General features: G+C 48.7%; 1 protein-coding gene across 3 annotated transcripts; it reads right to left on the reverse strand.

Annotated features, from left to right (window-relative positions):
• Positions 1-9,609: 9,609 nt before the first annotated feature.
• Positions 9,610-24,478, reverse strand: ZNF23 (zinc finger protein 23). 3 transcript variants are annotated; one of them, XM_080827793.1, is made up of 6 exons: positions 24,008-24,478; positions 19,669-19,738; positions 19,029-19,087; positions 16,449-16,575; positions 15,748-15,861; positions 9,610-11,849 (listed from the first exon to the last, which is right to left on the reverse strand). In XM_080827793.1, the coding sequence occupies exons 3-6, from the start codon at positions 19,059-19,061 to the stop codon at positions 10,060-10,062; spliced, it is 2,064 nt and encodes a 687-aa protein (XP_080683919.1). In that variant the 5' UTR covers positions 19,062-19,087; positions 19,669-19,738; positions 24,008-24,478; the 3' UTR covers positions 9,610-10,059. The 3 variants fall into 3 exon arrangements, with proteins under 3 accessions (XP_080683919.1, XP_080683920.1, XP_080683921.1); XM_080827794.1 differs by having other exon boundaries at positions 16,449-16,625; XM_080827795.1 differs by lacking the exon at positions 24,008-24,478 and having other exon boundaries at positions 9,616-11,846; positions 16,449-16,625; positions 19,669-19,788.
• Between the last annotated feature and the right edge of the window lie 813 nt (positions 24,479-25,291).

The raw sequence follows: 25,291 nt of genomic DNA on the forward strand, positions 1-25,291 counted from the left end.
GCTCTCAGATCAGTGCAATCCCCTAGTCACCCGGTTCTAGGGCTGTTCCAACAGCGCTGGGGCAGCCAATTCGTCCTGAGCTCCTGCAGCAAGAGAACAGACACAGATACACGCATGGGCCCTGCTGAGGGTCTGTTTGCAAGGGTCTGAGAACACTGTGTTGCCGACAGGACGCCAAAGACAGGCTGCTGACCGGTGTTTTATCCTACATGTTGGCAGTGATGGTGTTAAGGGCGAAAGTGTCACACAGACGTTTCGAGATGTTAGTAGCAGGTGTTTGTTTTTCCTTCCAGACCCACAGATGACATTTCCAGTCCTACGAAATCCAAGTCACCCTTTAGTCTGGCACCATACCTCTCCACGGAGGACTCATGCCCAGTGTGAACACGGGGCAACTCCGCTCATGTCACAGGCTCCTTCCCTGCCTTGAGGGGGCGGCATGGAAGGGCCCAGAGGCGTGCGGCAAACATGAGGTTCCGTTTGGATGGAGCTAGGCCCCACCATGACCGAGGGGCTGGCTGGTGGGGCTGTTCGTCTCTCCTACCCTATGGGGTAATTCTGAGGAATGAATGGAATCATGCAGGTAGAATACACAGAATTCTGTACGGCTAGCGGCAGCCCTGTCAACGGCAGCGAGTGCATTCATCTGTGGACTGTGCCAGGGACCGGAGCTTTGAGGACGTAAGGCAGATCATGTGCCTCCTCCCTCCAGGCCTCCCAACGGGGAGCCCCAGAAAGGGCCTGGGGAGCCCCAGTGTTCCACAGTGGAGCACAGCAGCTCAGGGACAGAACGAAGGGATCTTCCCCGGGGAACCAATGCCGGCTGACAAAGCTCAGTCCTTGCTCGGAGACCCCATGCTCCCCACATGCACCGGCAGTCACCCCAGAGTCACCCCAGGGATGATGTCGGGCAGCTGTATCGCCACACACCGCTACTCTGGACACCTCGAGCTCTCTCACTCTGCGTCTGGCCTTGAACTAAACACTTGACACACGTGATCCCACAGCATCCTCCCCACATTTTACATATTTTAAAAACTGAAGCTCAGGTGAACAAATAACTAGAAAACACAAGGAAAAGGTTCAAACCCACCTCCTCCTCCCTGCCCACCCTGCCCAGGTCTGGCTCTGAACGGTCTCCTTCCTGCCTCCCCACCAGAAGGAAGACAAAACAGCCACTTCTTCAGCCACTTGATTCTTCCCTCTAGGACAAAAAAAAAAAAAAAAAACACAAAACAAAAACGGTACAAAGGCTGTTGCCCTCTAACCTAACACTGAAGTCCAGGCAACATGAGGCTCTAGCCGCAGCACTGGCCGGGACAGCAGGTGACTGGACAAACCCCCGTCCATGGGAGGGGACTGGTGACAAACCCTGCGGCCACGAGGAAGGGACCGGTGAAACGTTACAGGACCTGCATCGCCTGGAATACGAAGCCGCTGTGAAAAGTAAGAAGGACACAACCTGGAGGACCGGGAAAATTCCCAGGTGCGTCAGTGTGGGGAGGGGTGGATCCAAGGTTCAGAACAAAGTGCCTAAGACGCAGCTTTGGTGTGAGAGGAGGATGGCCATTAGAACCTGTCTTTGCATATGTTTGTGTGCACCTAAGAACCTAGGAGGAGGAGTCGCCTTGGGGAATGCAAATTGCCATGGGGACAAGAAGAGTGGGAGGAAAGTCTCTGCCCAGCTTGGGATCGTTTCTGCACAGGTGTGGCTCTTTGAACCTAAATTTAAAATTGCTAGACCTGGAGTCTTTTTCTTGACCAAATCCGTCTTTCTCATCTTCCCCCAAAGGACAAGGTGGGGTCCTCGTGATGCCTAGGTACTTGTTTAAAAATTTTAACAAATTCACCCTGACACGCATCAGGCTCCTCGAAGTAAGCCGACTCGCAGAGCAACACCCGCTCCTGGCCAGTGTGGTGAGGATGGGCGGGAAGGAACGAGCAAGCGGCCCTCAGGTGAAGCTTAAAGGCAGTGAGGCCATTTAGCCAGGATCTCACATATGAAGAGGACTTCACCCTAAGAGTAAGACAAGGCTTTCTAAAAAGAGCAGAGGCGGGGCACCTGGGTGGCTCAGTGGGTTAAAGCCTCTGCCTTTGGCTCAGGTCGTGATCCTGGGGTCCTGGGATCAAGCCCCACGTCGGGCTCTCTGCTCAGCGGGGAGCCTGCTTCTCCCTCGCTTTCTGCCTACCTGTGATCTCTGTCTGTCAAATAAATAAAATCTTTTAAAAGAGCAGAGGGAAGAATCAACATCACTGAAACCCCCTCTGCTCTCACCCCAGAGCTGGAAATGCAGGGACCCCTCCCCTTACCGGCAACTCTTGGGCAAGCTTCAATACAAAATGTTAGCTGCGGGTGAGGCGGGGGTGTTGGGGGGGGGGGGAAACGGGTTCCTCCTGCCGGCAAGTCAGGCCCTCACCAATCCCCCCACTGGCAGGAAACTCACCCCTGAAGGTAGAAGGTCAAAGCCGGAGAAGGGAAGGCCAGGCCGCAGAACTGAACCCTCGCTGGGACCCTCCCTCCCACGCCCAGGTACAGCCTTCTCCCCTGCAGGGCTGCTATTTTAAACCTTAGCTTAATTGATAATCAAGCCCTGGGTCAGAACCTGGGGCAGGTGTCTTCCGGGGCGTGGCCACCACTGGCCTCTTCCTATTAGCCCCCGTGGCCTTGGGAGAGGGATGGGATGGGGGTCCGCCAAGGAAAGTCAAGGGCAGGAGGCAAGATGGAGAGAGAAAGTTTTAAGGGCTAGGTCTTAGGCTCGGGCTCGGGCCGGCCCCAAGAGCCAGTGTTTGTGGAGAGACAGAGAGCTGCTTGAGCTGTCCCCAGGAGGGGGTGCGGATTCTCATCGCCAGATGCACCCCATTAGGGCGAAGCCTGGCTTGGGCTGAGGCCGCTATGGGCTACGGAGGGAGGGGAGGGGCCACCTCTGCCGCCTTGAATGCGCCGGGCTCTGTGACCCTTTGTCTTTCTCCAGCGTCTCTGGACGGGAAGACCAGGGAGGACTTTCTCCTCGGTGGCTGTCTTACCAGGCCAGGATGGTCTCAGATTTGAGCACCTGAATCCCCGGGAGTGCAGGACCCACCCCAGAGACCCTAATTCTGTTGGTGTGGGATGGGGACCCAGACTGTTTCCAACAAGGTGCCCGATTTGAGAACCCTGGCCAGCCCCTCTGTCTGGTGGTCCCCTTCCGCAGGAGTGAGCAGGAGGTGAAGCGTGATCCCCTCCCGCTCTTCTCCCGCACAAACCCCCTACCTCTGGCCCACCCCTCCCACTGAATACATACTCTCTTTCACTCCGATTCCTTTCTTCCTTCTTTCGAAGCAGAATTCCTGAAATGGCTGCTGCGTACCGAGAAATCTTTTACTACCCCTCATCTCATCTCCAAAGCTCTCTGTCTCTCCCTCATTCCCCATCATTTATGCACCCCTTGTCCCACAACTTTTATGGTTGCCTGTGGCCTTCCCGATAATGCCTGGCATTATCCTCGGTCCGGTATTTAAGATCTGTCCCCTGCCAAGCCCAGCCTGTTCTCACCCCCAAAGAACCTGACTGTACCTTTCTACCCTCACACTTCCCTCAGCCGGGAATGTTGTTCTTTGTCCACTCACATATCACAGTTACACTCCCCTGTACTCTGAACAAGTTACCAGAGACCAGCCCAACATCTGCCCCAAGGCCTTGGGGAGCTCCGATGTGTGAGGGAGGGACAGAGGGCTATTGATAAAATTCCCCAGCTGACTGATGATCCATTTTTGGCGGATTAGTCCCTTTTTTGATTCTTACAGGAAACACAACAGTGAGGCAGGGGTTTTATCCCCAGTTTGGAAATACAAGAATTAATTCGGGGGCTCAGAACCTCGTGGACAGGATCTCACTGAACAGGTGAGAAGAGCTAGGGTCCAAAGCCAGGCCTACATGATTTTTAAAAATATGTTTGTGAAAAAAAAATATGTTTGTGAGGGAGCTGTATTGAATCATAGGGGTTCTTTCTCTGCTCTGCCTACGAATCCTTTGGCAGAACATATGCCCCAGCTGTGTCTTCAGCCGGTCTGGGGCTGGCCTTTGAGCTCTCCTAATGGTGTCTGAGATGAACAGAAGTTCTTAATTTTAATTCAGTCCAGCTTATCTAGTCTTTTAAGGTTAGCCCTTTTCTCTTTTTTCTTTTTCTTTTTTTTTTTTTTGAGTCTTATTTAAGAAATATTTCCTAAATTCGTTAAGTGTCTGCCTTCAGCTCAGGTCATGATCCCAGGGTCTTGGGATTGAGCCCTGCACCGGGCTCCCTGCTCAGCAGGACGCCTGCTTCTCCCTCTCCCTCTCCCACTCCCCCTGCTTGTGTTCCCTCTCTCGCTGTTATCTCTGTCAAAGAAATAATTTTTTTTAAATCTTGAAAAAAAAAAAGATGCCCAACATTAGGACTCACCAGGGAAATAGAAATCAAATCCAATACATAACAAGATTCCACTTCACACCCACTAGGATGGATAGAACAACAACACAAGTTATAGCAAATAATAAATGTTGATGAGGATGTGGAGAAACTGGAAAGCCTGGGCACTCTTGGTGGGAACGTAAACTGGTGCAGCCCCTGTAGAAAAAAGTTTGGCAGTTCCTCAAAAAGTTAAACACAGAACTACCACATAAACTAGCCATTCCACTCCTAGGTATATACCTGAGAGAACTGAAAACAGAAGCTAACAACCCAAGTGCCCATCAACAGATGGATGGATAAGCAAAATGTGCTATATCCACACAATGACTTATTAGTTGCCAGTAAGAAGGAAGGAAGTGCCGATTCATGCTACAATGTGGGGGAACCTTGATAACATTACACTGAGTGAAAAAAGCCAGACACAAAGGCCACATATTGTCTGATTCCATTCACATGAAATACCCAGGATAGGCAAATCCATAGAGACAGAGAGCAGACTAGTGCTTGCCAGGCGCTGGGGATGGAAGACTGCTTTTTTTTTCTTTTTTTTTTTTTAATATTTTATTTATTTATTTGACAGAGATCGCAAGTAGGCAGAGAGGCAGGCAGAGAGAGAGGGGGAAGCAGGCTCCCTGCTAAGCAGAGAGTCCGATGCGGGGCTCGATCCCAGGACACTGGGATCATGACCTGAGCCGAAGGCAGAGGCTTTAATCCACTGAGCCACCCAGGCGCCCCAAGGGGCTCGATCCCAGGACGCTGGGATCATGACCTGAGCCGAAGGCAGAGGCTTTAATCCACTGAGCCACCCAGGCGCCCCAAGACTGCTTTTTTAATAGGGGATTCCTTCCGGGTTGATGGAAAAGATCTGAAACTAGGTGGTGGTGATGGGTGCGCAACACTGTGAATGTACCTAATGCTACTGAATTAGACACTCTGAGATAGTTAAAATGGTCAGTTTTATGTTTTGTGTATTTAACCACCATAAAGAAATTAAAACTGTCATTTTGTCATGAGTTAGAGGTCTTGCAAGTTCCCACAGCATTTTTTCCCTCCTTCATCTAGCAAACACCAGGCAGCTTAGCTGGTGGTTTTCTTAACCTTTGCTCCCCAAGGGGAAGAGCCAGCCAGTTGCAGGTACCCCTGTCCCCAGACACCCTGGCCAGCTATAGTCTAATGGCAGCTTGGGGGCGGGGACGGTGCGCCGCAGCACCGGGGGCAGGGCCGGGGGAGAGGGCAAACACTGAGGTCAGAGAACTTGAGTCACCAGAGCGGGATCTCCAACGTCAGCCTCCAGATCTTTATTTGGGGGTGGAGCGCCCTCTGGTGGGAAACTGGAATGCAACCAAATTCTAAGATGTTTGCGCTCCTAGGCCAGTGCGCTTGATGGCTATGCTTGTCTGATGGCTCCCAAGCCCGGGAATTTATTTCTCTTTCAGCATGAGAGCCTCTCTGAGAATTCACCTGGACACCCATTGTTGATGAAGACATATAAACCATATAAACCATATAAACACAGGCTTACTGACTCACTAACATTATCCGCTCAACTGAAATGATTCAACCAGCAAGGTCTGGCCTAGCCTGATGAGCTGCCCCGACTGCCACCCCCCAGTGACTTCGTGATCCACAGGATAAGGTCGTAACACAGCAACTTCAGGTCGAGGGCTCAGAGAGCTGGTGGAGGACACAGCGCGGGGCACCCGGTGCTGGCGAAGGAGACCAGGGAGGCCAGCAAGGCGGGTGTGGAGTTTGGCTGAGTGAGCTCAGTCTGAAGGCAGGGAGAGCCCTCTGGGCAGAAGGGACACGGCAAAGCATGACTAGGCCTCGCTGCCTGTACTAACTCTCTTCTCCCGTTGTCATGGGGAGGCCAACTCACCATTCTTTACTATGTGCCCTTCCCCAGGGAGCCCAGCTGTGGACCCCATCTGCCTCATCTATTGTTCTCCCCACCCACCTCACATCCGTGGCGCTGCGTGGGACTCTTGGATTCTGCGGAACGCGTTCCGATTTCCGTCCTGTGTGCCCTCTTACCTTCCAAGGCATCATCCTTAAGCAAAACCCCTGCCCTTGGCGTTGGGACCCAATGGCAACTGCCCTACCCCGCACCCCCCCGCACCCCACCCCCACCCCAGTCTTTCACGGAGACTCTACTTAAGAGTATACGCGCCTCTAAGATTTCCCTGTGGGGTGGGGAGCGGGGAAGAAGGGATGGGTCGAGGGGGATCTACTTCTTGAGAAGTTTGCAACACGCTGGCCTAAGCGTTCTAAGGGTCCTTCGGACCCCGCCCTGCCTGGCGTCTAAGGTCGGGTCCACCCCACCCCCACCCCCACTCCCACCCCCACCCTCGCCGGATCTCCGGGAGAGCTGCCACCAAGAGCTCAGTCTCAGCCGCCCCAGGACTCTGCTCCAGGGATACCCCGGGGATCAGGGCAGGGAGGAGCCGCCCGCGGCCGGCAGCCTCGCAGTGGCGGTTCTGGGGAGAGCGGGCTGGGCGTCTCGAGCCCTGCAGGGAGAGAACCGGCCGCCGGGGACAGCAGGGGCCCGAGGCTGGCGGCCACTGGCTGCGAATGGCTTCTCATGCCCAAGTGCAGGTCACAGCGCCCTGGACGCGCGCGGCCAGGCCCCGTCACACAGAGGCCAAAATAGTGCCAGGGCGGGAAGGCGCCCCCGTGCGGGCGGGGGAGTGAGGCGGCCGCCGAAAGCCGTCGCCTGGCTCCCTACACACGCGCGGTGGCCCCGGGGCGGCTGGGATCTGGAGCCTCCGGTCCCTACCCTGGGAACACGTGGGCCAAAGGCTCGCAGGCCAAAGGAGGGTGGCCGACACGCGGAACGGGTGACCCAACTGCCTCTTACCGTAGCTGGCTGGGCGAAGTCGGCGGAGCAGCGCGGGGTTTTCCCGGAGGCTGGGCTTCGGCTGAGCGCGAGTGGGATTTCGGTGGCCGGCAAGGGTGGGGGGGTCACACTGCAGGATCACCAGAGCCACCCAGGGCTGGCAAGCCGTGGCAGGGAGAGCTGGAGCGGAAGAGAGGCTCGGGCCGCTGGCAGTCCGAGGACAGGCGGAGGAGCCAGGGCCCAGCAGAGTGGGCTCAAACCCAGTGCTAGAGCCCCGGGAGCCCTGGCACGACTTGGATTTGCTGGGGACCACGTGGTCTGTGCAGCACCCGGGCCTGAGAGCTGGGGGAAGGGACTGCCGGGAGCTCTCCCCGCCCCTAGACGGGGGACTATGGACTGCAGACTACCGAGGTTGGCCTCATCTTCCGTTCCGCAGCATTGGTCAGACTTGGTCTGTGGAAGGGGAAGGGTGTCCTCAGCTCCCTATCAAGAGACAGGCTGGCACCGAGTGGGGTTGTGGTTGGGGAGAGTGGGGACCTCAAAGGTAGAGGTCCAGAAGCCTCTTCTCACAACCCCCAGCCCCAGTGCCAGGAGAGGGATACCAGCCCGGGAGTCGCTGTGCTGGGCCTCTTGTTCCCCCAGATGACACTGAAGACTTGTCCTGCTTTGGCCTTTCTCCCCAGGTTGTCCCCTGACCTGCTGGGCGACTGTGGACAGCCATTTTCCTCTGACCTGGACGTGGCAATTTACCCTCCTGACCTGGACAGGGCAGGACCAGATGCTCTCTGAGGGCCCTTCCAGTGTGACAGGCCAGGCTGGAAGGGTGTGCTATAGGGATAGAACACACTGACTGGGACCAAGGGAGAAAGGCTTTATTTAATCCTGGCCTTTCCAGGGCCACAGCTCCAGTTCGGAAAAAGAGAAGAGCTTTTGTGAGGGAGCCGAGGTCTCCAGTGCCATGGCTCCTTTGTTCCTGATAAGGCTTCCACTGGACCCAGGCAGCTCTGGGCTGCAGTAAAGCACACTGAGGATCCAAGATGGCAGGACTGCTGGGGGATGGAGCCATGTGGCTTCATGAGGTTCTGCCGGTGTCTAACTTTCTTCCTTCTCTTGTCCTTGGGCTCTGAGCAGAGGACCTGTCCTGGGCAGTACCAAACCTACAGAGAGGAAGAAAACCCTCAAGGACCATCTGGGTGGGAAGGGCCTTGAATTCTGGGACCAGGCCTTACCCATTGACAAGAGCCTGAGACCCAGAGAGAGACCATGGTCACATAGGACACTGGTAGCCGATTCCAGACAGTAGGATCTATCGTTAGTGGTTCTTGACCCTCCTAGAATCCCCACCTTGGTCTTGCCACGGCCAAGAAACTGCCAGACCCTGCTGGGAGCCAGGACCAGGCCTAGTTGGGTATAAACCCAACTAGTGGCTGCTCATGGACCAGGATGGTTTGGGGAGTGCTGTGGCATTGTGGCCTGGGTAAAGGGACCACATCAGCAGCTGATTTGCTGTGTGACCAGAGGTAGTGCCATCCATCTTTGGGCCTGATTCTAAGTAAATGAAGGACTTGGACCCATGGCCTGGGGCACTTTCGGGTCTTAGTGTGTCATCTGGAACTTCCAGAGGAGCAGGGTCAGATAGTCAGTGGGAAGAAAGGCCATGCTCCTTCCTATGTTCTGGGGGCTCCAGGGTCTGGCCTCCACCCTTGCTCAGCTCCCAGGAACTTGGGGGCAGAGCGATGGGAGTTACACACAATGGCATCCCCCGGACACTAAGGGCTTTTCCACACTCAGTACACAGGAACGGTTCCTTTGACATACTCAAGATAGCATCCCTAGCCAACAGTGGTTGCTTGAGCTACGGAACACGCCAAGGGCAGGTGTCAGTGGCCTCTGGGGGTTTACCGTCTCTGCATACACAGGGGACATTGTGGCTATGTGTCTGTTGGAGGGTCTGTGGAAGAGAGGTCGGAGGGCTCCCTGTGTATGACTGTGTGCATGTTTCATTTTCAATCCTTGCAGGACTGAGACTGAACATCTCTTTATTAAGTTATTTTAATATTTTTAAAAACCGCCTGCTGATGTCATTTTTCTGGGTTTTATTAGATTACTTTTCTCTTGATTATAAAATCTATCTTTACATATTAAACACTTATAAATTGCACAAAGGTATTTCTACTTTTTGTGCTTTATCTTTTAACTTTATTTGGGGTTATCAAGAAAATAAATATTTAATTTTGAAAAGCCATTGTATTGACATTTTCCCTTATGGTTGGTTTCTAGCTTTCATATGATGCTTAGGAAAGGTTTTCTCCCTTCCATGAACATAAAGAATTTACTCATCTTTTCTTTCTAAGGAAATCTTTATTGTTTATCCTCTTTACAAAAGGGATACATGCTTGGTGTCCAAAATGAAAGGGAAGTAAATTTAGGTAGAGGGAGGATCTTCATGAATCTTCCTATCCAAGAACAAGGTTTCCCCTCTCTCCCCATTTATTTTTCCTTTTGTGGCCTCAGTGGAGATTTCTTTCTCCATATAAATCCCGTGTAACACTTAAGTTTATTCCTAGGAGAGCCACTTTTCTTGATGATGTTGGGAATGGGATCTTTTCATATTTTCTAATTGGTTGTCGGTGTAAGACAAGCTATATATTTTTGGTTATTACGTTTTAACCAGTCATCATTCCTGATTTTAAAAGAGGGGAAATATGGGTTTCATTTCCCTCACGGTTTTCCACCACAGTGAATCTGATGATACTTGATCCATTTCATTAACTTTGAGAGTTTTCTACATCCTTCTCATTAGGATTTTCCTTCACTATGGACACTCTGATGCTGAGCAAGTTGGAAGCTAAACCTGAAGGCTTTCCCACACACGTTACACACGTAGGGTTTCTTCCAAGTATGGACAGTCTGATGTATAATACAGTCAGAACTATAGCTGAACCCTTTGCCACACTCCACGCATCTGAACGGTTTCTCCCCAGTGTGGCTTCTCTGATGCCGAATTAAATGGGCATTAACGTGGAAGGCCTTTCCACACTCCTTACACTGAAAGGGTTTCTCTCCAGTATGGATCCTCTGATGTACAATATAGTCAGAACTACAGCTAAATGCTTTTTCACATTCCATACATTTGAAAGGTTTCTCCCCAGTGTGTATTCTCTGATGCCTCGTTAGTTTGGCATTGATACTGAAGGCTTTCCCACATTCCTTACACTGATAAGGCTTTTCTCCAGTATGGATTCGGTGATGATCAAGCAGGTTTCTTTTAGAAGTAAAGCATTTCCCACACTCATTACACTCAAAGGGTTTCTCCCCAGTATGAATCCTCTGATGCTGCATTAGTTTTGCATTAACGCTGAAGGCCTTTCCACACTCACTGCACTCATAGGGCTTTTCCCCCGTGTGGATTCTCAGATGCTGCCGCAGCTGGGAGTTACACCTGAAGGCTTTCCCACATTCGTTACATCCATAGGGTTTCTCACCTGTGTGAATTCTCTGGTGCTGGATTAACTTCCCTTTGACACTAAAGGCTTTTCCACATTCAGTACACTCATAGGGCTTCTCGCCTGTGTGGATTCTTTGATGCTGAATGAGTTTTGCATTATTACTGAAAGCTTTTGCACACTCCTTACACTGATAGGGCTTCTCCCCAGTGTGGACACTCTGATGCTGCCGCAGCTGGGAGCTGCACCTGAAGCCTTTCCCACACTCATTACACTCGTAAGGTTTCTCTCCAGTGTGGATCCTCTGATGTTGAATTAATTTTGCATTCACATTGAAAGCTTTCCCACAGTCATTGCACTCATAGGGCTTCTCTCCAGTGTGGACCCTCTGGTGTGTGATGTATGCAGAACTACAGCTGAAGCCACTTCCACACTCCTTGCACTGATAGGGCTTCTCTCCTGTATGGATTCTCTGATGCCGACTTAGACTCCCATTCACGCTGAAGGCTTTCCCACACACCTTGCACTGATAGGGCTTCTCCCCGCTGTGGATTGTCTGATGTGTGATATAATGGGAACTGTAACTGAAGCTTTTCCCACACTCCACACATTTGAAGGGTTTCTCCCCACTATGAAGTCTCTGATGCCATATTAATTTTGCATTAATGCTAAAGGCTTTGCCACACTCTTTACACCGATAGGGCTTCTCCCCAGTGTGGCCATCTTGATGCTCAGAGTTACACCTGAAGGTTTCCACTAATTCTTCACATTTAAAAGGTCTTTCCCCAGAATTAATTATTTCATGCTGAATAAGTTTTGTGTCAAAGCTGAAGGCTCTCTCCAATCCTATACATTCAGGAGGCTGCTCTCCAGGGCTGATGGCGTGACACTGACCCAAGTTTGGACTCTGACTAAACAAACACTCCTCCACAGGGCTTGTGTCGTCTTTCACTGTTCCATCAATGACACTGTTTTCTTTCTTCATGCTTCCCACTAAACAGACTTCCTGCTGTTTCTCTAGAATACAGGCTTCTGAAAAGTCTGTCCCCTGGGAAAAGTGCCTCTGAAGTTCAAATGGTGTATTGTGTTTTTCTTCATACACTTCCTTTGTCAAATTATTGTCAGTCTGGATATCAATATCTACTATTAAAAAAAACCAGAAAACATAAAATATCATGTAAGAACCATGTTAGAGAAAAGAACTATGGTAAAAGGAATAAAGAATCTTAGTTAATCAAGGGTCTCTTGAAAATCACCAAACTAGGTCAAAGAATCTAAGGTTCATCCATAAGGTAGAGTACTATGTAGCTGGTTGTTTTTTGTTTTTTGTTTTTTTTTAAAAAGGGAAGGAAGGAAGAAACAAATCCATATGTGCTGATGTGAAAAGATGTCCAAGATACACTATTAAATGGAAAAATAAGCTGACAAATGGATGTAAGGCAGATTCCATTTGTATGAAGGAAAAATAAAATGGGCCAATATATACTTATATATTTGTATGGGCATGCCTAGAAAAGTCCTGGAAGAACACACAAGAAACTGAGCAAATTAGTACAGGAAGTCTGGGAGACTTTGTTCTCCAGTGTGCTTTACACACTTCCTGTACAGTTTTGAGCATGAACAATTTCAAAAGATTACCAACCTCTATGCAAATAACCGGTAACATAAAGGTTAAGTGGGACAGTAATGGAATAAAATCCTAGGTTTTATCCCCCGGATGAGCATTCTTTCCATGACTCCACACTTGACTATACTCTGCAGTTTTTTCTCTGCTATCCCCGTGTCCTTAAGTCCCTTGTTGGTAAAAATGGAAACTGCTTAAGAAGGAAAGGGCACAGGATCCAACATGTGGCAACACTGAGGATGGCAAGAGTTTGCAGCACCAGGAGGTGAAAGGGAAAGAACTTTGTTTCTCTTTTTAGAACTTAAACTCACGGCTTCCCAAAATTCCTCCTTCACCTTCTTTCTTCTCTCCTCAGAGAAGCAGTCTTTAGGCCCACTTTATCCCTTTGATCCATCTCAGCCCGCCCCCTCCAGAACACTGCTGAGCCCTCCCTGCCTTTCCTCCTTCTTCCCTCAATCCTGAAACTAGTCAGTCCCTAATGCTCTTCTTCTTCTTCTTTTTTTTTTTAAGATTTCATCCATTCATTTGGCAGAAAAAGCACATAAGCAGGGGGCGAGGCAGAGGGAGCGGGAGACGCTGGCTTCCCACTGAGCAGAGAGCCTGACATGGGGCTCAATCCCAGGACCCCAAGATCATGACCTGAGCTGAAGGCAGGGGGACTAAGTCACCCAGGAGCTCCCGTTCCTAACATTCGTTTTGGAATCCCTATCCCTACAGTCGCAATAGAGCTAGGGATGTCTTTGTTTCCAAACTTCTCAAAACTGACCTCAAAATGCTGCCTCTGTTTTTCATCTCCCATCTCTCCTCAACACATGTAATAAGCCCCCTGCCCCAGGATTTCATTCTAATCACCCTCAAGAGACCCAAGCGACCAGGATTTCGCTAGCAATCATTTTCAAAACACTGTTGATCTTTTCCTAATTATAAAAATAGTATTCATCCCTAATATCAGAAATGTGCAAAGAAGAAAATTCAAGTTACATGAAATACAACCATCTAACAACTACACCTACTTTTCTGTTATCTCCTTCCCCAAAGATTTTTCCTTCCAATCATTTTTCTAAAAATGTTTTTATTCAAGGGGCGCCTGGGTGGCTCGGTGGGTTGAAGCCTCTGCCTTCGGCTCGGGTCGTGATCCCGGGGTCCTGGGATCGAGCCCCGCATCGGGCTCTCTGCTCAGCGGGGAGCCTGCTTCCCTCTCTCTCTCTGCCTGCCTCTCTGCCTGCTTGTGATCTCTGTCAAATGAATGAATAAAATCTTTAAAAAAAATGTTTTTATTCAAAATTGAAAATATTTTTCTTCCTTAACACTAATAATGATAATTTTCCAGTATCTTTAGTTTGTAAAAAAAAAAATTTTTTTTTTAAGATTTTATTTATTCATTTGACAGAGATCACAAGTAGGCAGAGAAGCAAGCAGAAAGAGAGAAGGGGAAACAGGCTCCCTGCTGAGCAGAGAGCCCAATACGGGGCTTGATCCTAGGATCCTGGGATCATGACGCAAACCAAAGGCAGAGGCTTTAACCCACTAAGCCACCCAGGCTCCCCTATAAAAATATTTTTTAAATAGCATTCCATCCTGTAGAGGTATCTTAATTTAACCAGTTCTCTTTATACTGAATGTCTCTATACTGAATGTCTGTTGGAAATGTTATTTCCAACATTTTATTATATAAAATTATGATGAACTTTTGTGCATGTACATCTTTGTCTGTATCTCTGATTACTTTATTAGGATAGTCTAGGAGAGAACATCCAGACTATCAAGGACAGACTTTAAAAGGCTCTTTATATGTACTGCTAAAGTACTTTCTAGAAAGACTACTGATTCACATTCACCTCCAAAAGTCTTTTCCAGTTTGGTGTATTCTCTCCATCAATGTAACTGTTCTCTGTAGGAACTAGGGAAGCTGAAGGAACTCCATGAAAAACTGCTTTTTATTTTCCTGCTTCTATTCTTGCTAGGACCTGTACCCCTGCACTGTACATGCCTTACAGTACAAATGATGTAGGTCCTTCTTACAAGGGTCAAGGAGTTAATGATTTTTTGGAGTCTTCCAGCACAGGTGATAACATCTAATGACCAAGCAGAGTCGTCGTGTACGTTTTCTAGACCACTGACTCTAGAACTCTTGATGCCAAAACCACCTAGCTCCAGGTAATACGCGCTTTATGGAGGACACCTAGGCACTTGTCTTTGTTCTGACCAGCTCCTGGGTGTCTGAAAAGGACATGTATACTGGACCGACCCCAATCCTCAAAAAAACCCTAGACCCCAAGCAAAGAAGACACTTTCTTTTCCTTTCTGAGTCTCCCAAACACTCCACCTGCTATATTCTATCACTTATGCTATTCAATAAACTCTGCTCTCACTTCCTCCTGGCTTGCACTTGATTTCTGTCCTGCTCAAAGCCCAGGACCCTCTTGGCTGGTCCTGTAGGAGCCCCCCCACCCCCGGGTCCTTGGACTCAGCCTACCTATGTCAAGTGTGTTAGGTGGAACATCTCTATTTTAATTTGTATTTCACTGGTTTCTAAGAGGGTGAAGATTTTTCACATTTATTAAAATTTGTACTTCTTATGTGGATCACACTTATATTCTTTGCCAATTTTTCTATACTAGTGACCTTCTATTTACCAAATCCTATGGTGTGGCAGATGCTATCAGTTACTTAACCAATTCCATTCTCCCTTTCTTCCTTACTAATATGTTCTCCAATTTTTTTGAGGTAGCAATAAAAACTACAGCTAAAAACCGTATTTTCCACGCTCTTGCAAAAGGGGGGCCATAAGACAGTTCCAGCAAATGAGATTTAAACAGAAGTCACCGGATAGGACTTTTGAAAGTTTTTGTTTTTTGTTTTCTGAAAGTTTTTTTTTAGAAGAGAGTCCACTCTGCTGACATGGGCCTTGTACCCTGTACCTACCTTCCCCTTCTGTCTGCCTAAAAGCCATTTGATTCCTTGCTCCAATTAACCTTCACACGCTAATTAATGTTTCCATTCTCAACTCAGATCATGATGGTTATTCGAAAACTTCAGACTTCAGGATTTCCTGCTGACTACAGAATGAAATCCAGACTCCTTTGAGGAGCTCCACAACATCATTTCTTTTCCCTTCTATATGCGATGTGCTTTATTTTTCTTTTTTTAAGATTTTTTTTTATAAAGATTTTTTAATTTATTTATTTGACAGACAGAGATCACAAGTAGACAGAGAGGCAGGCAGAGAGAGAGGAAGGGAAGCAGGCTCCCTGCTGAGCAGAGAGCCCGATGCGGGGCTCAATCCCAGGACCCCAGGATTATGACCTGAGCCGAAGGCAGTGGCTTTACCCACTGAGCCACCCAGGCACCCCAAGCGGACCTCCTTCTTAAAGAGTTAAACTTTCCCCCATATTAGGCAACCTGTATGTCCCTTACCAGTCCAGAGGCCCTGGGGGCCTATTTCTGTTCCAGCCACCAGTGGAGATGGGCGCCCCAGCTCACCTGCTCCCTCCAGTTGTGAGATCACAGCAGGTTTGAGAAGCGAAAATCCTGTTTAGGGGGAAAGAAATGGGAGACACAGGTGAATATTGTCCCACAGATGAGTTCTTAAGCATCTCCTCAGACTGTCTTGGCAATGGGATGGCAAAGAGTGCTAGGGGATCCCATGCCTAAAGACTATGGGAAAGAGGGGGTTCCGGGGGACAACTGGAAAGACGGGAGGCTTGCAAGGTATATGTGTTGGGGGGGAGTGCCTGAGAAGGTGTGGGAGGAGTTGAGAATGGCCCAGACTTGGGCCCAGAAGGCCTCAAGATACACAGGTTGGTTGAGGGTGAACCCAAAGATAACGCTGTATGAAACAGTAAGTTTCTTTTTTCCACACTGTATCCAAACCACAACTTCTAGAGGGTGGATAGAGAGGGCACACCAGTCCTGGCAAAGTCCTGTATGGGCCCAAAAAAGGCTTGAGGTTCACCCTTCCCAGCAGCCCCTGACTCAAGGGGGATTAGGAATCTCAGCCCCTGGGGTTCCCACTCAGTAAAGGATTACCAGAGACCCCACCTGCAACCTGTTAGGGGGCAATAAGCCAGGAAACCCCAACTGGCAGAGTCCGGGTCCCAGGGGGAGAGAGGCCTTACCCAGGGAGGCCACATTCCCATAATTCTCCAGCATCACATCCCTGTACAGGGCCCTCTGTGCAGGGGACAGGCCATCCCATTCCGTCTGGGTGAAGTACACAGCCACGTCCTCGAAGGTCACCGACTTCTGAAACAACAGGTTCCTGCTGCCCTAGGGCCAATTCCATGGCTCAGGCCCTAAGTGAGGGGCAGAGGGCAGTATAAGGGCTTGGGGAGGGAGCTTGTGAAGAGCACAGAATTAATGAAAAGGGGACAGGTTTGAGAAATAGCACCTGGAAAGTACATGATGGAGAATATCTGACTTCTCTCAAGGCATATTTTATGCCATATTTTACATTTATAAACGATATCCTAAGTTGGGATGACAGGAAGAAAGTTCCCATAATCGAGTTCCCCCAAAGCAACTCCACCGTCTCCGTTAGGCCCCGTCCTCAGAGGCAGATGCTGCTCAGGACCAACCCACCAGCATTCCCACTTGGAATCTCGGCTTCTCCATCCTGCTCCCCTCACCTGAAAACTTCTATCCACCCTCGAAGAAGAGCTATGGCCTCCATCTGGCCCCGCGCCCGGCTGTCACTGCTGCTGCTACAAAAGGCAATGCAGCTGCCTGAGCACCACCAGCAGCTCAGCGCTGTCCTGGCCAGCTAAGGTGGGGGGCAGCGGCCCATTCTGCTTCCAGAGGCATTTTGCTGAAAGCCCAACATTTTCTGTTACCCTCTCCCATTCATGCCTCTCATCCTTTTCAACTTTACGCAAGAATTCACTGTTTCTCCGAGAAGGTTCGGGAAACGGGGGAGATCAGCCTTCCGGGTGGCCAGCTACTCGGCCGCGCTTCCAGCCGCTCGTCTCTGCATCACTACTCCATGTGCTCAGCACAGGCTCTGCCATCAGGGCTCATGCCTCCCTTTGGGGGACCTGTAGCCTCTGGTCGCTTTCTCTCTCTCTGCCCCTTCCCCAACAACCTTGGAGACACACTGGCAGGGATATGCCCTCAATTCCTCTCTTCCAGGATCTGTCTTGCTTCCTTCTACTGACCTTCAGCCAACAGCAATTCTAGTTCAACCTCTGCATGAGTCTGCAAGTCACTCACCTGTGACCTTGGACGGGTCATGGAACTTCTCTGAGCAATATTAAATGCCTTCACTGCCGCCACCACCACCCTTCACCCTAGGAAGTTGGCGCCTCTTCCTGAACCCCAACATCCCCCACCACGTGTGCAGGAAACCTCAGCCAGAACCCTGGGGACTGTTCCTGACTCCTCCCTCTCCCTTACCTACCCCCCACGCAGTCCTTTGACTCTCAACATCCTAAAGCTTTTTATGTTAAGCATTACTTGAATGGGATTCTTTTTCTTTAACAACCACTTTCCTTGATGAAGCCCACATCAACCTGGACCAATAGAATTCTTACTGAAGTGGTCAGCTTCTTTTTGAATCACCCCTAAAAATTATTCCCTACAAAGCCATCACAACTCTGACCGTGTTAACTTCACAGGTCGTACACGTATCTAAGGATGAGCAGTGAAGAATCATACCCGGGGGGCGGGGTGCGCAAGCCTGGTGGCTCAGTTGGTTAAGCAACTGCCTTCGGCTCGGGTCATGATCCTGGAGTCCCGGGATCAAGCCCCACATTGGGCTCCCAGCTCCAAGGGGAGTCTGCTTCTCCCTCTGGCCCTCCTCTTCTCGTGCTCTCTCTCTTTCCCATTCTCTCTCAAATAAATACATAAAAATCTTAAAAAAAAAAAATCAAACATTGGCTGTATGACCTTGGGCAAGACGCTCTACTCCCCCTTGCCCTCGTGTCTTCTGTGGCAGAAAGAGCACAACACAGCCCCTAGCGCAGAGGACGGGTGTCAGGACTAAGCGATCCACCGGAGTGCTTAGTGTGGTGCCCGCAGGAGAGCAAGCCTCGAACAATGTTACTGGAGTTCCTGTGACTACTGTTATTTCCAAACTGTAGTCCACGGAGGCCCATGGATGCGCTTCAGGGCATCCATGAAGTCCCTGAAACTGTATGGAGAATGTGGTTTGCATGCTTATTTTTCTGAGCCGGGGGAGGGTCCAGAGCTCTTATCAGAGACCTAAGTCGGAGCTCCTGCACCCAAGCTCTGAAAGCCTCTCCGGGACACAGTGAGACGCCCCGTCCCACAGGACTTTCTTTCCCCCTCTCTGGACCCCCCTCTTCTCGTCTCCCTGCCCCCACCAAGTCCGAGGCACAGCCGGCCTTCATGATGACCCAGGCCCACGACTCCTCTTCACCTACGGCCCGGCCCCTGGGCAGCCTAATCCTCTGCTACCCCCGTCCATTCGCACCCACGAATGGCGCACCCTCCACGGGCGGCTTGCATGTTTCCTTGTCACCAGAGGAGCAAAGCACCTCGGTGGGCACAACACTTCACTCCTGCCTTCGGGGATGCTCTCCTGCTGCTTCCGCCCCTTCACATCACCGCTCTGCTCACAAGTGCCAGGCAGAAGCGAGGAGGGCCCCCCCAGCTTCCACCACAGAGCTCCCCAGCTTCCCTTCTCGGTTTTCTTCCGCTTGAAACTGTTCGGAGGAAGAGCTGAAGGGGCCACAGCTCACCTGGGGCCAGGCTGTCAAGGGCGCGGCTGCCATCACGTGCTTTCCCTCTCAGAGCAGGGCTGGAGCCGAGGAAAAACAGAGAGAGAGAAGTGTGAGGTGAGCCCCGTCCCAGAAGGAACCACACAGCCCTCACAGATGTGAGACGCAGGCAGCCACTGTCCAGACAGGGGTGCAGGAGGCGCTGCCACATGAAGAAGGGGGCGATCCGTTCACTGGCTCAGGGCCCAGGCCCCTCCCAGCCATGACACTGATGCTGTCAGGAACCCTAGGATTTCACAATTCCGACACATACCACACACACAAGGGCAGACATAAAGTGTATTCAGAGCCTAAAGGATAATTAAGCAAAGACCCACATGCAACAATTGAGCTTAACAGAACATTACCAAGATCTCGGACTTACTTGTTTCTCTCTAAACAAGCAACACCCTCGATTACACTGCCAGAAAAGCCAAGCTGGCAGGGCTGCGGCCCCTGCACAGAGACCTGAGTCAGGCCCCTGGGAGCTGAAGGAGACAGCTGCCCACTCCCCCCACCCCCCACAACCTGCCTGCTCCCTCACACAGCTGAGTGTCCTCAAGAGCCCCACTATCTCTGTAGAGACCTTGGGAAGCCAGCCTCCCGCATGGCCCAGGCTTACCTTTGAGGTCCCAGGCTGCCTCCTCATGTTCTCCAGCCTCTGACAGTGAAGAAGCCAGAGCCTCAGCTCCCTGAAAGAGGGGATCACTGTATCATCTAGGGTCCCAGGACCCAGAACCCCTTGTTCACTGTATTCAAAACATACGGACTGCTTATTTTCGGGTTTTTACTGCTGCCAACGTTAGTCTTGAAAATACGTGTTTTCCTAAAATACCATTCATGTCTTCCAAGATTTCAACTTGAGTGCAGAGTTGTGGAAACCACTGGTTCATGATTCTTTCCATTTCTTCCATATCTGGAGCTACTTTGCTTTTCCCACTTTTGAATACATGAATACCTGTGTTTTCTAGACCCCTTCCCCTTTGTTAATGTTACAGATGGAAGGTGTCCCCTCCAAGATTCATACGTTGAAGTCCTATTCCCCCAATGTGACTGTATTTGGATATAGAACCTGTGAGGAGGTAATAAGATTAAACAAAGCCATAAATCTGAGCCCTACTCTGATAGGGCTGGTGCCCTTATAAAAAGGAGGAAGGACACCAGAGTTCTTTTTCTACTACATGCAGACCCAGTGAGAAGGTTGCTCTTCTGCAACCCAAGGAGAGCCCTCACCAAAAGCCAAATTGTCTGGCACCTTAAACTTGGGCTTTCAGCTTCTAGAACTGTAAAAATAAATTTCTGTTGTTTGAACCATGCAGTCTATGGTATTCTGTATGATGGCCTGAGCAGACTAATAAAGTTAACTTGAACACTGGTTTGTGTACCTGAATGTTGTTTTATTTTTTTAATTTTTAATTTTAATTTTTTTTTATTTTAAAGATTTTTTTAAAATTTACTTATTTGATAGACAGAGATCACAAGTAGGCAGAGAGACAAGGCAGAGAGAGAGGAGGAAGCAGGCTCCCCGTGGAGCAGAGAGCCCGATGCGGGGCTTGATCCCAGGACTCTGGGATCATGACCTGAGCCGAAGGCAGAGGCTTTAACCCACTGAGCCACCCAAGCACCCCTGAATGTTGTTTTATTTTTAAAGAACAAATTTTTCTATTTTTCTATTTCCTTTTAGCTCATTAAGTTCTGCTTTCTTTGTTCCCTTAGTTCTGTAAGAGCTGCACCTCTGTGAGAGGTACACCTTCTGTTCCCCTCTAAATCCTCTGGTCTCAGTCCAGTGCCAGAGACTCTGACGAGCTTTGTGCGGGTATAACCCACCAACGCATCCTCAAGGATCTATACCATATATGGCTGATTCCTGCCCTGGGGCTTCTCTGGTGTCCTGTGGGGGGCATCTGCAGATACCCACGGACACCTGCTAGGTCCTGAAAGGCAGAAGTTAATGCCTATGAGAATGCCTATGAGAATACCCATGACCAAAAGGGGACAGAGGTCAGTGGATAAATACTTTCCCCTTCAGTCTCCTACGTGAGATTCCAAGGCTCCTCAAAGATCCTGCAAAACTGAGCACCATTAGCCTGTCGACAGGCCAGCCCGACAACGTGCCCTCCCTCGTATTGGCTCTCCCTCTTGTTTTGTTCCTCTTGTCCTCCACTCTGCCCTTGGAATACGTTCCACAGTAAACTGCCTGCACACAAATTTCTGTCCTGTGTTCTGCTTTTGGGGGAAGCTGGACGACAGAAGGCTTTTTCTACCTTTTTTTTTTTTTTAAGATTTTATTTATTTATTTGAGACAGAGCGAGAGCGAGAAAGAGAAAGAGCACAAACAGGGAGAGCAGCAGGCAGAGGGAGAAGCAGGCGCTCCACTTAGCAGGGAGCCTGACGCGGGGCTCAATCCCAGGATTCCAGGACCATGACCCCCGATGGAGGCAGACACTTAATCGACTGTGTCACGCAGGCATCCTTTTTTTCTACCTTCTTGAGGTTGCATGACTTATTCATTTATTTTCGTTCTTTCCTATTTAGCAATTAAAATCTGTAAACCCATAAATTTTCCCTTTGAATACACTATTTGCCACATGACAGAGGTTTTTTTAATATTTCATGTTTTAATTATGTTAATTACATTTTATAGCCTGTCAGCAACTGACCACAGACTGTTTAGGATAGTTTGTTGCTAATTGCTTCTCTGTTCATAATTTCTGGCTATACTGCAAGGTGTTTAAATAACCTGCTCTATTTACTTCTGCTTTACAGATTTTGAGGTCTTTTTCTGTTAGCTGAAGCGTAAGTACTTACAAAGAAAACTTATTCTATGATAGAAGAACATATAATTCTATTTGGATCTAATAAATCAACTCTACTAGTTTCATTATGTAGATATGTCTCTGGCATCCATGATTACTTTTACCTAATTAAACTGAGACAGCCAGTAAGAGCAAACTCTCATAAAACACTGAGCCTGTATGTATCACAGACAAATCTTTTCAAGCCTTTAAGAAATGAGTAATTCTAACACTACAGAAACTGTAGGAGAGAACAGCAAAGTAAGTTTCCTGGTCCTTTTTACAATGCCAGCACAACACTGATACAAAAACCACAAACCAGTCTCATTTATGAATACTGACAGAAAAATCCCCAATATAAAGGAATACACTCCAGTATTTCATTACAGTGACATACCATGACTAAAAGGGATCATCCCACGAATGCGAGTAAAGCTTAATATTAGAATACAGATTAGTATACTTTTCCACATGAATAAATCAAAGAAAGGTAAACACACTCTCCATCCCAACAGATGCCAAAGGCATTTGATAAAATTCAATACTCATGCTTACATTTAAAAATTTATGCCTTAGAGAAACCCTCATTATGTAGAAAACATGTACAAAATTATTCATTGTGAGTATCTGAATACCAAACACCGGAAACAACCCACATATCCATTTAGAATACGTAAATAAACTGTCCTCATTTTTAAAAAGGAATATTATCCAGCAGCAAAGATGAATGGCTCACAATTACACGCCACAACAGAGATGATTTCAGGAACATAGTATTGAGTCATACAAGTCCCAGATGACTCAAGACACTACAAGGCCATTTGCATAAAGCTCAAAAATTAAACACATTGTTTACAGACATATTTTATGAGATAAAATTATTTTTATAAATAGGTAAGACTATGACTAACACAAAATTCAAGATAGTTGTTACCTCTAGAGGGGTGGGAAGCTGGGAGCTGGGTTGAGAAGCAGTACTGGAAATGTTCTCCTTAGTGGGATGGTGTGTTCATGGGTACACATTTTACTACTATGCTGCTTTTTTTTTTCTTTTTTTTAAGATTTTATTTATTTATTTGACAGAGAGAGATACAGCAAGAAAGGGAACACAGGCAGGGGGAGTGGGAGAGGAAGAAGCAGGCTTCCCTCTGAGCAGGAAGCCCAATGAGGGGCTCAATCCCAGGATCCTGGGATCATGACCTGAGCTGAAGGCAGACGCTTAACAACTGAGCCACTCGGGCATCCTGCTACTACTGTGCTTCTTAAATGCCATGCTAGATGAAGTCTTCAGTATGCATGAGTAACGTTTAAAAAAACATACTTAGCTCATAATAAGGAGTGATTTCCAGAATATATTGTCAAATGAAACAAGTAAAGTGCAAAAGGCAGTGTGCTACCTCTTGCGTACAAAAAACAGGAGTATAAAAAAATATCTGGTCACTTGTACAAAAAAGAAATAGAAGGATAAATAAGAAACTAAGGAGAATCATTGCCGCAGATATGGACAGGAAATGAAAGGAGTCTGGGAGGGAAAAGAGGATGAAAGGAAATCGGGTAGAAGAGATGAGGGGGGTAGTGATACTTCTGAGTTTGCCTTTTTCTTCTGACTTTCATAGCCACAGTAACGTTTCACATAGCCGAATAAATAAATAAATATACATATATTAAATAAACCAACCAGGATGGGATGGGGTGACAAATCAAAAAGGAATACAAACATCAAATGAGCCTAGTTATACTACAACTGAATAACATAACCACACTGAAGTGGTGGGAAAGAAAAGAACTAAATAACTCCGGAAAGCAGTGTTTTAACTAGGAACTAGGTACTATAAGGTTAAAAACCTCTGCCCAAATGTTTCTTGAGGATGCACGATTTATTATTTCATTCTTTCCTATTTGGCAATGAACACCTGTAAGAACGTAAATTTTCTTCTGTATACACGATTAGCCACATTCCAGAGGTTTTCCTTTTCGTATTTCATATTTTAATTACTATTTTATAATTTTAGTGTAGTAAAATTTTCGTATAACTTTCATTACGGTATGAATGAGCCACTCTGGAACTCTCTTATGATGTGTATTTTATGTGTATTCTGCAACTGAGCAAGTAAGTGATTACAACGTAGAAATCATCCCAACAGCCCGAGACGAGGGCCAAATTACCTTTTGGAACTTGCCAGATCCAGAAGACAATGCTCTCGAAGAGCTGGGCTGCTTCTACTCCCCGGTGACCCAGGGGCTCTGCTTTTTCTGTGCTCCCTGAACCCTGATTCACGACCCAATGTTAGAGGAGTCAGGCGGCACAGTCCATATTTGAAATGCATACAGGTAACAGCCCCTGTACGACTTCAACGCGTCAGGACTCGCGATATCATAATCTGCTTCACCCCTGCAAATATTCCACCCCCTGGCTGCTCCGACACATCTTCCCGAAAGGTCAGTGGCATCTTCCCGGAACAGAGTGCTGTGGCACTAATCCACGCTGCGCCTTCCGATTCGGTCACTAAGTCCAAAGCGGGAATTTAGGACCGACGCAGGAGGACCGCGGACCAGCGCCCTACCCACTCCTCCAAGCGCCGGAGCCGCATCCCTACCCAACCCACAGCTACCGCCGGCACCGCCCCCGCCGACCGCACCCCCACACTCACCTCCGCCGCGGACGTTACCACGGCGCAGTCGGAAGTGCGTCACCGGGCCGCGGCCGAGCCTCTCTAGGAGCAGCGTTGCTCCCCCTTGGTGGTGCTCTGGCCCCGCCCCTGCAGCCCGAGTCTCAGGAACAGGGGCTTCTGGGCCCCACGCCCCTCTCATGCGGGACCTGGCCGCAGGGCCATTATTCCTCGAGGTGGGCTGGGGAAGCATCAGAGGCGAGAGCTGGATTGACCCCTGGGGGTGGCGCCAGGTATCTGTATTTTAGTAAAGCTGCAGGTGCAACCGGATTTGGGAGTTCTGGGCTGGGCCTGTGCATCTATCACAGGCTGTCACACCTAAGGTTGCCTTTTTGTAACAACTGTTTTCTAGTGACCGCTTTATTCTCCTGTCATGAAACTCACAGATCATGACTTAGAAGATCATAGGTAATATAAACAACCCACGTTTTAACAACTGATGAATGGATAAAGAAGTTGTGAGATAGGTAGGTATTTGAGTGGAACATTACTCAACCATGAAAAAATGAAACCTTGGCCATTTGAAACAATGTGGTTGGAGCTAGAGAGTATTATGCTATGTGAAATAAGTCAGTCAGAGAAAGACAAATACCATATGTCTCATATGTGGAATTTAAGAAACAGATGAACATTGGGGATAAAGAGGCAAACCATAAAGCAAACTCTTAAGGATAGAAAATAAGTTGAGGGTTCCGGAAGGGAGGTTGGCGGGGTGGGCTGGATGGATAGGAGTATAAAGGAGGGCACTTGTGATGAGCATATAAGTGATGAATCACTAAAT

The sequence above is a fragment of the Martes martes genome (genome assembly GCF_963455335.1).
Source record: "Martes martes genome assembly, chromosome: 17".
NCBI classification, from domain to species: Eukaryota; Metazoa; Chordata; class Mammalia; order Carnivora; family Mustelidae; genus Martes; species Martes martes.

Coding starts and splice junctions, on each gene's coding strand:
- ZNF23 (XM_080827793.1), bottom strand. CDS start 19,061: ATGGCAGCCGCGCCCTTGACAGCCTGGCCCCAG. Junction 15,862..16,448: donor TGGGAATGTGGCCTCCCTGG/GTAAGGCCTCTC, acceptor CCCCCTAAACAG/GATTTTCGCTTCTCAAACCT. Junction 11,850..15,747: donor CCCCCAGGGCCTCTGGACTG/GTAAGGGACATA, acceptor TTTTTTTAATAG/TAGATATTGATATCCAGACT.